The following is a 14738-nucleotide window of genomic DNA, read 5'->3' on the forward strand; positions in this document are numbered from 1 at the left end:
GGCAGCGCAGAGCGCCCTCGCTCCGCCAGCCCGGCGGCTCCCCTGGAAGGTTGGGGGGGGGGAGGGGGAAGCGCCTTGTCCGGCGCCCGCTGTCCGGCGCCGCAGCTGAAGCGCCCGAAGGGGCGGCGGCGCCGCAGCACAGCCCCGCGAGTTCGCAGCCTGGCAGTGCGGGACGGCGCCGGCTCCGCGCGGCCGGTGAGCGAAGGGGAGCAGTAAACAACGCTCGGCGGCCGCCGGCAGCCAGGACCCAGCCGTCTCCTCGGCTCGGCCCGCCGCCGCCGCCCCCCTCCGGCCGAGCACGGGCCGTCCGTCCCGCGCGGGGGGCTCGCAGCCCCTCGCAAGCGGCAGCTCTAAACTTTGTTGCACTTACCAAACCCGTCGCCATTACCAAATTCCCCTCGGCTTCCCCCCCCGCCTCCTCCCCACGCKGAGTCCCGCCCGCTCCCCTCGGTACTCAGTCGCCGAATGGCCGAGAACGACGTGGCTCAAGCCACCGCTGCTTYCTATTGGCCTTCTGGCCTGCCCATCAGGAATCCGCCCGGAGGGCGGACATGTTTTGACTCTGCTGCACACCTGATTGCACCGCGCTTCACGTCAATCACCCCAGGACAGCTCTCGGATTGGCCAAGGCCTCCGCTCCCTCCCACGGAGGCATTCTGGGAGCTGTAGTGTCTGCTACCGCCGCTGCCTTCCAACTTGGACGCGATAAGACAACAGCCCCCAGGATGCTCCGCGCGGCGCTCGGCCGATAGTAAACAAGAGCCGTAAGGACACGTGTATGAGCGCCTGTGGCCGCCGCCGCCGCCGCCGCCAGACCCAGGGGGCCGCGGCTCGCCGCCCGCGGTGGGACAGAGGCAGCCGGCGGGGCCCCCGGTCCCCTGCCCCTCTGAGTGACAACCGGGAGGAGGCCCGGCGGCTGCCCGCCGCGCTTCCTGCGGGCGCCGCGGCGCCGCTGACCGGCGCTGCCGGGCGCCGGGGCGCTCGGGCGAGGCGGGCGCCGCCGCCGCCCGTTACCGTATAAAGGAGCGGCGCGGGAGGCGAGGGAAGTCGCGGAAGGTCGGGGCGTGAGTCAGCAGCGCGCAGCGGCCCGCGCCGGCGCCGGCTGCTCCCGCGTCGCCAAAAASGCCGTGTTCGGCAGCGCGGGTCGCACTACGAGTCGGTGGAAAGCGAAAATTAATTTTTTTTAACCCCTACAGACTTGTGTGTCCGTTCGTTGCTGCCGTACCTTCCCGCACGGTCCGGATACAGCTCGGTTTGGGTGGACAGCGTGTCTGTCGAGAGCCGAGGAAATGAGAAGTGAGGTATTGCTGGGTTTGCTCACACCCGCACAGTAAGGCCGAGGCGGCTGAGAACGCACTCCTGACCTGAGGCCAAGGCCTCGTGGTAAAACAGGTTACAAAATATATCCATGTGCAATTCAGAAACAATCACTAGTCTTCTATAAAGGGACAGTTACAGATAATTTCAAGATTTTGGAGCTGTTGGGACTTTTTTTCAAGAAAATCACTCCTTATCCCTTTTTTCAGCATCCTCCTAATCACGTGAGCATCTCCCGCATCCTGTATTAAAGCTTCTGTTACGATTTGCTAACATGGTATCTAAATAAGCAAATTACKCATGCATATCATAACACTTAAAACTCCAACTCCAAACCTTCCATGGTGTATGTATCTCCAGATGAGCAGCCCACAACACATCTCCAACTTTGAGGTGCTCTACCATAGCTATGTGAGAAGACAAACAACCCTCCCAACCCTGCAAAAAAAAAAATTAGCTACTAAAATTGAAATAAAAATGGCTTCATTTGTAGAGTTCTCAGTAAGTTTTTTGTCCCCTGAAACATGCCAGCGGTGGCCACTAGAGGGAATGCTGGTTTTATTGTTTCCAAAGGTCTACAAACACGAAAAAAAGTCAGATGCAGTGAAGACACAGTTAGCATCAAAACACACTCAGTGTGCAGATTTCTCTGTCATGTCRGAGCACTGGACAGTTTGGATTTGGTTTCTCCAAGAAATGATAGTTTGTCTATTAGTAAAGTCTTTCCAATTTGTAGGCACTGTATGATGTGAGCTATCACTGCCAGAAACATGCAGTATCTTCTCTAGAATGAATTGGAAATGAATACTTCTTATATGTGCTAATTTAGCTGACAAAGAAGTCAGTAGGAAAACCAATCCCATGGAATTTAACTAAAAATTCTCTCTGCCTAATTACATAACAAAATAATCCTTTACAGATCATCTCTGTTTAAAAACGTATAATTATTTGAACAAATAATTCTGTATGTCTGAAAATAAACGTGGAGATCCAACTACTAAGAGAGTAGACAGCTTCTGATAATACTTAATGTCTAACTCTACATTTCACAAGCTTAGATTTTTCCTATACTTAGAATTCAGGCTTTTCATAAATAACAGATATATGTTTATATAAGAAATCTTTCATCACCTCCTCGCTCTAGAAAGCATTTTTTAATAAAYTGGAAAGTGGTAAACCGGGAATAATGTTTTTTCCCACTAACCCAAAATAAAATTAACTTTAAAACTGTGTTCCTCTCTTCCCTTACGCATCTAAATAGCCTTTAATCTGTTTGTGGAGAGACCCGGGCCTGTTGGCTCTTTAATAAATTTTAGTGTGAGCTCTCCATTTCCAAATCCAAATTTGACAGAAGTCTTGCACATGCTTTTTTTTCCCACTCAGTAAATAAGCTAATGTGCTGTGGTATAGCTACTTGCTCTTCAAAAAACTCGTCTGCCACGATGCAGAATGTGGAGAGCGCACGGGCCGGATCAAGTGGCTACAGAACATACATAATCCTGTTTCAAACTCCATGACATTTTTCAGAAAAAAATGATGGCCTGAAGGCTAGTACCTTGTTAGGGAACAAGTTTCCACCATGCTACTCATTACTTTCTATCCAAAACAAAAAGTGTCCCAAAATAAATGTAAAATGCATTTGCTGTGGAAGTTCATGGTTCCTTACAAAAAATTCTGCATAAATGTGAAGTCTGAAGCCCAGCCCTCTCAATCCACTGGCCCCGATTCCAGGTACAGGTCTAGACAAGTAAGTATCACTGCAGAATTCAAGCCCAGCTATCACACTTAATATCTGTGACATACACAGAATGCAGAAAAATAAGAATCTTACCTAGGACTTAGATTAAMAACTTGCAAATGTGAATGTCTGAATAGTTTTGAGAATCTGAAAACAAAATCATAACAGCTTTCTTATTTTAAAATCTGTTTTTACTTTGCATATTCTGAATGAATGCATACCCTGTGAGAAAATGAGTAAAACTGGAAAATGAGTAAAAGGACAGATACTCCATGCAGTAGATGGCAGTGGAACACACGGATTACTTACTAAACGCCTCTTGGTTGAAGTCAAACATTGATCTGCTAAATGTCAGAATTAAGACTGTCAAACCAATACTCCTTATTCTGTATGTCTAGCCTCTGATTAAAAATCATTACTCCCCCTACCCCACACACCCTGCCTCATCTTACTGTATGACCAAGATGAATAGGTACTCAGAGAATGAATCAGTACTGCTTAACATCAACATTGTTGGTAGCTTTGTTGATTCAGTTGTTTTTGCTGCTAGAAGAGAGGTAGAAAGCAAGGTGGGGGACTGGGAGGGGTTAGTTGTGAGTTCTTGTCACATTTTGGATGGCTACTAGGAAGCATGAATGACCAGGAAAAATTCTATATAAACAGAAGATAAAGATATAAATAAAGTTGCATTTGCCTGTCTTATTATAGCTATTTAAATCTTAAAATTGCCAGCCAAGAAGTTAAGAAATCACAAGGTAGTTTTTCAAAAAGCATAAGATTATATTCAAAATCACACCAGTAAAATATTTATTATACAGTAGTTTTGCACGTATCTACTTTTAATCTCTTCTGTCCAAAGCCAATGCCCTTGCATTTATGACCTACCTTCTACTGCTGACTTTTTCCAATAGACCATATCATTATTTTAATTCTGCTTCAGGTGCTTTCACATCTGTATCCAGATTCCAATTAACACTGTAAGTATCAGACCAACCCTACTCCCCAGAGATTTCACCTTTGCCCAGTGCGACAGCTTCTGTTCTCCATCCATTCTGCCTTTTTCACATCAGTTTTCTCCTTTCGTAGTGACTTCTCATTCTCCTAAAGCTACTCCCACTCCTCCTCTCTTCTCCCAGCCTTTGGCAGCTAGCTGCAGTGGGGGTTGGCTCACTGCACATCCTAGTGATGGCTCTAGGCACACTAACTCCCACGTCACCTCTTTTATCACCCCTCAGAAGGTGCTGTTGGGAATGCAGAGCAAAGGATCTGTTGCTCCCAGAAAAGACTGGAGCTGCCAAAGCTTTTCCTCCCCCCAACCCCAATTTCCACGTGAGAATGGTGGACCATTGATTTGAACGACAGAAGGGAAGCTTTGCTTGCCTCCTACAGTGGTTCAGGTTGGGGAGATACAGGGCGTACAACAGGCCAGAGGATTTTCTTCTTCCAAGTCAGATCAGGAATTAATAAGGAATTAACTTCATGCCATTATGACACAGATTCCAGTCTTAGCTACAAAGGTACCGCAAGACAAAAAATGCAACTGGTGTCAGGAAAAAGAGAGACCTAACAGATCAAGAAACAACCTGTAAGAAAGGGAAGTAAGAAAACCCTCTGTCTAACCCAAAGCTTGCAGAAAAACAAGTCAAGAAGACACTACAAACACAGAGGATCTGTAGCTTCTCTCTGTACTAAATAAAAGTGCCTGATAGTGTTCCTGGGTATTGGAATACAGTTGTCTATRCTCCAAAATTGCTAGAATAGCCCTGGCACAATTTTTGCTTGAACAACAGCAAATAATTCTCACATAAGGACCATTCCTAGTGGGTCATCTGTACATGGCCACCCCATACAGTAAGCTGGAAAATGTTTATAGGACAACTTATAAATTAGCTCACACAAACAGTTAAAATAGTATGAATGTTGGCCATTTGATGCCTTAGTACTAGCAAATAGTCTCGGGCTCATATAATTTACTAGTATGGACATAACTATAGAGAGAAGGTAGGCTATATATCAAAGCGGCAGCCAGAAGTGAGAACAGGAACTAAATGACGGCAAAGGTAAGGCTAATTTGTTCAAGACAGTCACCTCATCTTACTCCACAAGGTCAACCCAACAAATAGAAAAGATAGTTTGCTGAAGCTTGGAAGATTTTTTCCAAAGATGACGCTTATCAGAGCCACATTACCAGCATCTTCAGAAATGTGGGGGAGCCAATCCCAGCAGCTCCATCAGGCTCACTTAGCCTCGAGGGAKTACTGCGCCTCACTGAGCGACCTGCTCGTAGAAGGTTATCCTTCCCCACAACTCCAGGGCTGCCCTCTAATAATTCAATACCATCAAAAAAGGAAAGACCAAGTATTCATACCATGCCGTGATGCTATTTTAAGGCCAGTGAATTCACTTAACTAAGCATGAAAAGTTTGAGTCAGAAGATGCTGTCAAAATGGCCTAGTATAACCTAGTATCAGAGTTTTTCAGACTGTTTTGACTGGCAGTTTCTTTCCTGGAATAGCTGGCTCTTTCTCCCTTCCCCTTTCTCCCATAGAGGGCATGCATATTTCTTCCACTAGCTCTGTGGAAGAAACACAGTGCTATCCACGGTATTTGCACAGCCATGGCACCGCAATTATTGCACTCTTCCAGCTCAGCTTGATTCACCCTCGTACAAGGGACAGGGATGGGMTAAAGAGGATGATGAGGAGAGAGTCACTCCCAGTACAAAACCCAGCCAGTCACTCCACTTGCCTTACACTGTGCTACTGCCACTGGATCTTCACCTGGCTGTCAAGGTAAGGATAATTTTGAGGCAAAGAGAGAAATGGGGTGAAGGAAAAGACAGTGGTCAAAGGGAATTTTCTTTAGGCTTTTCACATTCTTGCAAGATTAATCTGTTCCACTTCCATCCACCAAAAGAGAGCTTCTAGTCTGCAAAGCACCCTCTTGAGCCAAAAAGTGGATGAAAAACTTAGAAACAGCCTTGGTATATGTCTGAAGGAAATTCAGCTACCAGACTGACTTGAAAATAATCATAAATTTTGTAACACAGTTCTGTACTCTCAGCTTACAAAGAAGCAACCCATTCCTCCCAGGGGAAAATGTAGTATAGCTTATTTGAGGAGCTACAGACACGAGAAAAGAAAATATCTTAAAAACCCGAAAAAACACACGCCTAAAAAAAAAATCACATGTATGAGCAGATAAAAGGCGCTTTAAACAACTTTAGCAAGAGCATGTAAGAATGTCCATTCTGTGGTAAAATGACCTTCAGCAAATCACTTTGTTCAGCAAAGGCAGTAAATGTCTAAAAATAAGAAAATAGTAAAAATTTGTTGTTCCAGGCATGTGAAGGATGAACAGCAGATACTAATTTTGCACATCTGAGAACTCTTTGATATTAAAAAAAAAACAATAAAACCTCACTGTCTGCCAGGGAAAGTTTGTCACAAATGACACAAAATGACACAAATTTTAATGTAACTGATCTGAAAGTGACTAGAGGAAGCTTAAAGCACCAAACATTTCCAAAGAACAAACAAAACCCATGACTCCCCAGCAAAGACCTTTCACTGAAGGAMAAGGGTAACGTGAGGGAAAATGATGAAATGACAAATGTTTTAAGTTGCAGATGGTTTCACAGTGCTCTTCATAGCAGTTTAGCCTCCAAGACTTACACAATCAGTCACTTGTGGACTGACAGGAGCTCAAGAGGGGAATAATTTCGTAAGCGTTAATCCCAGATGGACTTGGAGGAAATCACATGGAGCAAAACCAAATGCCATTAAAAAGAGCAGTGGCATGAGCACTAGGACCAAGGAAGCTTGGCTTCCTTAGGGTTTGTGTCCTGTGACGGCCCAAGGGCCACGGCTGAAGCTTTTGCCATGGTTAAGGCATGTGTCAATACTTACGGCCATGCGGCTTCTCCTGTGCTCAATGCCCTGCTATTACTGAACTGCGCTCTCCTCTGGCACGCCTCTCCYTACCCAGCAGGGCATATTTTCAAAGAGCTCACCAGAGCATTTTGTTTTCCTCTTTAGACCTTAGCCACTTGTCAAGTTTGCTTAAATCTTTGCACAGGTTTGCAAAATTTGCTAGTGAGGTGGGGGAGAGAAGAAAGAAACAGAAAGACTAACAGGGAYGTGCCAAGTAGTTACCTAAGTCCTGTTCCTTCAGGGACCAGGCTAGAGGATGACAAAATCTTTAAAAACAAAAGCGTCAGGTAATCTAAATATGGGCCTAGATATTCTCATAATGTAAACGTGACATACAATTGTTTAAGATTATTAGAACTTTCTACCTTTTTTGAAAGGTCCAAACAAGAAAAATCGGTAACTTCGTCTGATTTCCTTCTCAGGACAAACGCTTGCCACATTTATGATGCTCAGACTAGCATTTTTGAGCCATTCATATGAATATATCCAGGAGAAATCCCAAGCGCTGACTGATGAAGGATATAATATTTGGTATGGAACTCACAAAGCGACTATTCTATTACAGTCAAAGGAAAACCCYGCATTCACCAAAAAAGAAAATTCCAGAAATCATCCAGTTCCCAAGAACAACACAATACATTGCTGCAACATTAAGCCATACTTTGGGACACTTCTGGGAAATCCAAAGTCTGTGACTATGTGACGTTTGGCATTCCCCACTACCACAGATTTTTCCTGATTATATACCRCAAGTATATCATCAAATATGAAGTATATTACTACACCAGTCAATGATTATCCTGAGTATCTGCAAAACTTCTTCACTGATGAAAATCAACATGAAAGTGTAAAGAATTATGAATGTTTTAATAAATAAACAGTTCACTTGTAACTTTATGATAATAAAATTAAAACAYAACAATATCAATAAGCATATATTTATATATAAAAGTGTTGTTTATTGTAAGGAAACTTTAAATATAACCAACAATATTGAAAATACTGTGACTGGCATTTATGGCCTTGATTGTAGTTTACTGCCATACAAGTAATTGTTAGCATTTTTCTTAATCACATTAAGCTAGTGCAAAGTATAGGTAACTTTCAGAGATTAAGCATACAGAATGACAAGAGTGTAGATTTTGGTTACCTCATTATTTCCTTCCTAGTATAACAGGCTTCTCCTTTTTTTCCATAAATGAAAAGTACAAAGGCAAGTTATCATATTTGCAATTATTCATACCAGGTTTCTAGGTAAAAAAAAAAAAAAATGACACTGGTAAATTTTGCTGAGAYTGAATTTTCTTAGTATTTTGTTTAATAATTTACACCATATTGTATGGTATAAATTGTATATTGAAATAGTATTATATAATCATAATTTCATATTCAGGTATGATCATATAAATTGTCAGAACATATCACTAGCTGTAGGATAATAATTACATCAACATACACAAATATATGACATTAGAAAAGTCATTACTTAAGAAGGAAAGATGTAATCATTCAGGTGGTTTGGAACAGGGCACAACCAACCTTCCTAAAATTCTTCCACTGYCATTTAGGCAGAACTACTGTCAATTGCCATCATATGCACTAGCTTCCCATGTACATCACCAGGCAGGTTAATAAGCAGTATTAAAAGTAGACTAYGCCTGAAATTTCCAGTCACCGACCTTTATAAGCAATGAGCCCTGTGCTCCGAATTAAGATGATATTCTCTCTCCTCAGTCTCAAAAGGTATCCCATGCTATTATGGTCAAAAAGGTATTTTATGATGACCTACATGTTTTTGAAAGTAGGACATGTCAGCTTTAATGACGACATACTTTTCAAACTTGCACAAAACTTTTAAATTATTGATCTTCCAAGTTCAAATTATTTTTGTACTTTCTGATAGGGATTTTCTAGAAAAAGCTCAGTTTAGCATGGCTTTCAATGTCAATCACTTCCTAACTGCATCTGGTCTTCGATACCTAAGATTAGACTGTAAGAGGAGAGATATACAGAAATCATTTCATTTGAAACAGGGAAAAGATTTAACAGATAAAAGGTGAGCTCTGAAAAAAATTAAMTAGAGAACAAGCATAGATAGAGAAGACACGCATAAATATAAAACAAAAGAGAAAGAAAACAAAGCAAGTTATGCATGATTAGGTAGAACATAACAATGACCTATACCTTTGCTTTTAAAGCATCAGGGTTAATTTGTCAGTTGTCCTCACTCCAGAATGTACAGAATACATGTAACTAATAAAAAATGCAGTTTATTGCAAAAATATACAAGTCCTCTAAATTGCATAAAATATTACAATGTCGTGCTGAAATGTGACATATTAAACAAAGAGGACTTTAAAACAAATTACAAAATGTTAAAAATCAGATTTGGGTCATGAGCTTTACACAAAATGCATTGTCATGCTTTATCTTACGATTAGTCTTGTGTTTCACTACATCTGTGATAAATGCAACATAAAATCATGACAACTGTAATAGTCAGAAAGTAATATCTACTGTATATCTTCTGTATTAATACATATAARCACTTTGTGTGCACTAATACTTTCAACATACCACATTCAAACTAACAGTCTTTCCAGAAAAGTTGTAACCATTTTGAAGAGCAGAAGCTGGTTTAACAAGTTCTTCACATGTGGGTTTCTTGAAATCTACTCTTTAGGGAAATGCTGTGTGTAAGGGACATGATTTTCAAAGGTGCTGTGCTACTACAGGTCCTCTTGATTTCACATCAAGGAACCATCAATGCTGAGCACTCTTAAAAATCAAGCACACARTTTATTAAATTCCTATCTTGTTTACTAGTATTTCCATTGTAGTAAGTCCAAAAAATACCCCCAAACCCACTCCTGAAATCACAGAAAATGCTTGGCATCTATAGGAAGAGAGACAATTTCTCAGTGGACTAACCACTACTGTGCTATGTTCTCGTATCAGATCTTGTTGCTCCGTTGTTTAGTTCACGCACGGGGATCGGCAATGTCCATGTTTGTTCCAAACAGAGCAACTAGCTGCTCTTCATAGTTTGCAATGTTTCTTTTCATAATTTCCATACAAGGTCCCAAAAGCCTTTCAAATGCCTGAACATCCATAACTAAGATAAAAGAGGAGAGAAAGAGAAAGAGAAAGAATATAATATGTTTGTCAGCTGCTGACACAAATCTTAYTGTTTATGACAAGCCAGTGTACAACTTTAATTGGTAACAGGAAAGTTATTACTGAGACATATACTTTGTTTGCACCGAAGAGAACCATTTATCATAGCAAAAACAACATGAACTAACACATTGCTGTTTTGGAACTTTATAAATTAACTTAGACTAGCTGGGTTCCTTATTTTGAGTTTTTTCAGATTAAGATCTATGTGACCCAAGAGCTGCTGGAGAACTCTGGAGGGGCCTGGATTCCTCCACAGAAAAGAGTTTAAAGATCTTTGCAATTTCAATAAAATATATCGTTTGCTGATGTTATGGCTGTATTTGGGGTTGAGCCTAGCATTTTTCTTTGCTATTTTACTCCTGCTTCCARTAGGCCAAGGAGGAAACTTACTACTTCAATCAGCTTTCCACCTGGTAGCCTGTAGTTTCATGATTACTGAGAAAAGTTCAAGACTATTTGGGCACTGCCAGAGACCTTTGCATTCACTCATACTGTGTAATGACAGACTCATCCCACCCCTGCCTCTTGTTCTTCCCTGTCTTTGATCTTTATTGTCTGTTCATCATCTGTATTTGGAGATAAGGATTTTAAAAAATAATAGCTTTACAGGTAAGTGGAAAACTTTTTGTTTGCTGGCTTGGTAATAGGACTGTCATTCAAGAAAGATAAATCWGTCTCTGTAGTTTGTAATTTTCCCATTAACTGGATGCAAATATTTAAAAGCTAAACTTTAGACCATGCAAACAACTGGATGAGAAGAGGTCATCTATGAGCACAGCTCCTATGGTCTTTGTTTTCCTGTGCTTGAGGCTACAGTGTGACAGAATGATTAAACAGGCTGGTGAAGACAAAGAATTTGTTAAAGCTTAAGTCATGGTGATAAAACGGGACTGAATTTTTACCAGGCAGTTACTTCTTGGGTGAGAGTCTAGTGAGAAAGGAAATTCTTTATCTATCTCTACAATGTGGGATAGATTGATCTGACAGTTACAAAACGTTTGCTGCAATCCTCTCAGAACTATCGTGAAACCGTTTTTACCTACAAGAGTAACATTGGAGAATTTGTGTTTAATGCTAGTTATTATTTGCAAATAATTTTTCTAATGTAAATAGAAATATTTAGTAATAGTTATACATGTGTACTTTAAAAGTCTTATTTGTTATTAGGTAAAGGTAATTAAATCTTATATCATGGAGGAAAGAGAGAGTTCAAAATAAAAACAACCAAATAGATTAAGTATCATTTTATATTAGAAATAAAATATCACTGAACAGTACCTAAGCACTTGACAGTGCCAAGAGCAAATGCGGAAGCGGCTCGTGGTTTGTTGGTCACAAGAGCAAGTTCTCCAAAATACTGTCCTCTTGAGCATCGAGCTATTTCAACTGCTCCATTCTCTTCTACATCTTGTTTACCCTGAAATACCAGGTTAAGAATAGAGAGAAAAAAACAAAGAGAATGAGAGAGAGAGAGATTGAAAGAAAGAGAGAGAGAAAGARAGAGAGAAAGAAAGAGATTTCCTGAACTGAGAATTTCATAAGTAAAGTTAACAGCAATGGTAATGAGAGACATTTGTGTTTAGCATTTAGAATACATCAAGATTTTTAAAACTCCACAAAATTCTATGTATTTTAGGAATGTTTTACCTTCCTTTTCATTATAATCCTTACTTCTCCAGATTCCACAATGAAGAAAGAATCAGCCATGTCACCCTGTAAAGGGAAAACAAAAGGAGGGGGTAATGGAAATGTGGAAGTTGCTTTTTAGTTTAATGGTAAACATTGAGATATTTGTAGGCAGCACCTTGCAGCTTTTTCATACCTACTGCAAAATAAATCATTTCTACTGTGAAATCCACACTCACAGCACAAAAGAATCAAAAYATCTATACAGAATTGACAGCGAGCCATTTCTATGAAGCGACAAAGCTGATTCTGCCTTAGACAAAATGTAGGAGAAAATAGTGTTACGGAAGATTTTAGGATCTTACTGCTGTTTCTCCCCCTACGTATTTGTCCCAAATGATTTTCCTTGTAGATGTTCCAATATAAGTAAGCCTCCAAAGGCTATATCTCATCTCCAATAAATATTTTGAGGCAAGAGTCTTTGTTGCCTGTCCTGAAGGGTTTYCTTTCACATTCCTCTTCTAATGATTACAGCATTTATACAGCAGAACAGGATAAATCTTCAGTGCTCATTAGTGCAAGCCATAGTTGTTCTACACTGCTTGCACTTCTAAATATACTAAACTGTTGACTACTTCATTCATACAAACAGAACGGAATGTTTTTCAAAGTATCATAAATGAAAAATTAGCTTCTGAAACAGTATGATCACTTCTCTTGCATACCATATTCATTCATTGTGTTTAGGCTTCTTTGACAAAAAAAGCATTTAGTTAAAAAGCACGTATTCTTTATACGTAATAGGGTAATTGTTGCCTATTGGAAGAAAAAAAGCTAAAACAAGAAATAAACAACTGTACCTGAGCAATGATTTGTTCCCCATCTTTGTATACTTTGGTACCAATCACATCAACCACTTTCAAACGTTCAGATACCTTAATTTAAAAAAAGGAATTACAAGAAATACTCTGTTAACAATGTTACAATGTTACATTTAGAAAGTCCTTTAATACTTCTTTTCACAGAGCCCCTCTGTTGATACTCATTAAAAAACACCAGGAACAATTGTCTAATAGCATTCCAAAGGGTGTATTATAGTCTTAATAGCTACATGTGTTGACAAAACTTCAATTTTTTTAAAGAAGTCTACATATCCAAGTCTTCCAAGATTATTTTCAGAAAAGTATACGTGTAAAAATATAGCTGTTAAATGAAAACATTTTACAATTTCCTAAATCATTGATAACATTACTGACTATCTCTAGTAAAAATTAAGCTTAAGGAAATGAAAGGTAAAAGTAAAAAAAAATCCATTTCTTATACTATATTAACTATGGCTTTTATCTTGAAAATTTAGAAGTATCAAAAATATGGTCTTTCTCCCCCCAAAAAGTATGCAAAATCTAAGTCTAGATAAAATTTTAATTCCAAATTTAAAATCCGTAGAGGCAGAGTCTTATCATGGACCTCTGATACAGACATTAAAATAATGTAATAGAAAGCTTACTTCTAAAGATTTAAGGAATGGCAATGACCCAATAAATTTTTCATACATTTTTCTTTTTTTGGCATTGTTTTTTACAATGATTCTTCGGAACGTTACTCTGTCCTGTAAACAGAAAGAGAAAAGGAAAGTTTATTGACAGAGAATGGTTGTGTGGTAGAAGATGCTTTGGAAATGGCTGAAGAACTTCACATCAGCCAGCTTCAGTCACTCAGTATAACCAGCTAGGCTCCCCACGGAGTCAGCGAGAAAGACTCCCCTCGAGGTCCGGCGAGAGCGCCTGAAGTTGTGCTCTTGAGCTGATTCACGCTCCGACGAGCTTCTCTGCCCCTTGGCTGTGCAGAGAGGCCACAGAGTTTAGCTTAACCAGCACTGGGCAGAATGAACAATACAKGCCCCAAAACACACCGCACATCCAGAACACGGAAAAGAAACATATTCTCCACCTTTCAGAGGCYCAGTGCTGCGTTTATTACCAAGAGAGGTTAGTCTCTGTATGACAAGCTGGGGTTTAATGGTTTTCAAACAAACATTGTTTTGGATCGTTAGCAAATCATCAGTATTTAAATATTTAATTTACTAAATTTCTTAATCTCCCAAAGTCCCATGCGTAYTGATATACAAGCAAATAATTTATTATCGCCAAACAAAATACATGGGTCTGGATCTTGGGTCCCAGTAAACCTGCTTTCTGCTCTTTCAGCAGACTCAGCGCTGTCCTAAATAGCCAGCTGGACACTCCCTGGCATTTTGCAATCCGTAAGAAGCATAAAGATGGAAAACGGGGTGTATGCTGTTTTCTTCTAGTGACTTCATGTGCGTGTCCYGAGGACAGAGGTGAAATGCACTGCAGGCTTCACTGCTACAGCGGGGACTCGCTGGCCAGTACAACCCAAACCAATTTAACGCCGTTCTTACAGCATCCTCAACTCTGCAGTGATCCCAGAAGTCACACGGAGTAAACTGGTGCAGAACATACAATTCCCTTCAGGAAGAAATGACTTCTTGGGATCTGTCATTAGCTCAATATGTGTGCCTTGATGCAGAAAGTCTATCTGAGTTTTACTCTTCTGGTAATTTCTATTAATGTTTTCAAAGGTCGAGATTGTTTAACAATGATAAATAACCTTAGTTTGGAATTTTACTTGGACCAAAACGCATTTCCTAGAATGATGTGGGAAAATATTTTATATATATGTGTGTGTGTGTGTGTGTGTGTGTGTCAAAGTAACTGTCAGTTGGGAAAATTATCATTAAAATAGGATAAAACAAAATTGTTAAAAAAAAAAGGGAAATAGTGCTTTCTTGAGCCTTTCAGGGTTGTTTCTCTAGTTTCTAGAAAAACATAGTACTATGTCTGGAATTCTGAGCAAATKTTAAAGTTAAACTTTCCCAAATTATAAATCATTTTTTGGTGCTGATATAGCATATCAGTGCAATT

The 14738-nt window shown here is 40.3% G+C and overlaps 2 protein-coding genes and 1 long non-coding RNA gene across 4 annotated transcripts in view; 1 reads left to right on the forward strand and 2 right to left on the reverse strand.

The window, feature by feature from the left end:
* The window catches only part of HBP1 (HMG-box transcription factor 1), a 24208-nt gene extending 23804 nt beyond the window's left edge, over positions 1 to 404 (reverse strand). Inside the window, exon 1 of the mRNA XM_085298105.1 lies at positions 371 to 404. Coding sequence (XP_085154231.1) covers positions 371 to 385 — 15 coding nt within the window. The 5' untranslated portion in view covers positions 386 to 404. The remainder of the gene's footprint in view (positions 1 to 370) is intronic.
* Positions 405 to 981: 577 nt separating this feature from the next.
* Positions 982 to 7910, forward strand: LOC146601784 (uncharacterized). 2 transcript variants are annotated; one of them, XR_014894938.1, is made up of 4 exons: positions 982 to 1056; positions 1197 to 1301; positions 5604 to 5847; positions 7410 to 7910. It is a non-coding gene; the product is annotated as an uncharacterized LOC146601784 (long non-coding RNA). The 2 variants fall into 2 exon arrangements; XR_014894937.1 differs by having other exon boundaries at positions 1011 to 1064.
* A 15-nt stretch (positions 7911 to 7925) lies between these two features.
* Positions 7926 to 14738, reverse strand: part of PRKAR2B (protein kinase cAMP-dependent type II regulatory subunit beta) — a 64144-nt gene continuing 57331 nt past the window's right edge. The window contains exons 7-11 of the mRNA XM_085325528.1: positions 13301 to 13402; positions 12654 to 12728; positions 11815 to 11880; positions 11446 to 11584; positions 7926 to 10102 (exon numbers count right to left, since the gene is read on the reverse strand). Of these exons, the coding sequence (XP_085181654.1) occupies positions 9969 to 10102; positions 11446 to 11584; positions 11815 to 11880; positions 12654 to 12728; positions 13301 to 13402 (516 nt within the window). The 3' untranslated portion in view covers positions 7926 to 9968. The remainder of the gene's footprint in view (positions 10103 to 11445; positions 11585 to 11814; positions 11881 to 12653; positions 12729 to 13300; positions 13403 to 14738) is intronic.

The sequence above is a fragment of the Rhea americana genome, unplaced genomic scaffold (genome assembly GCF_003343005.1).
Source record: "Rhea americana isolate MKP2758 unplaced genomic scaffold, rheAme1 scaffold_1, whole genome shotgun sequence".
Classification (NCBI taxonomy): Eukaryota; Metazoa; Chordata; class Aves; order Rheiformes; family Rheidae; genus Rhea; species Rhea americana.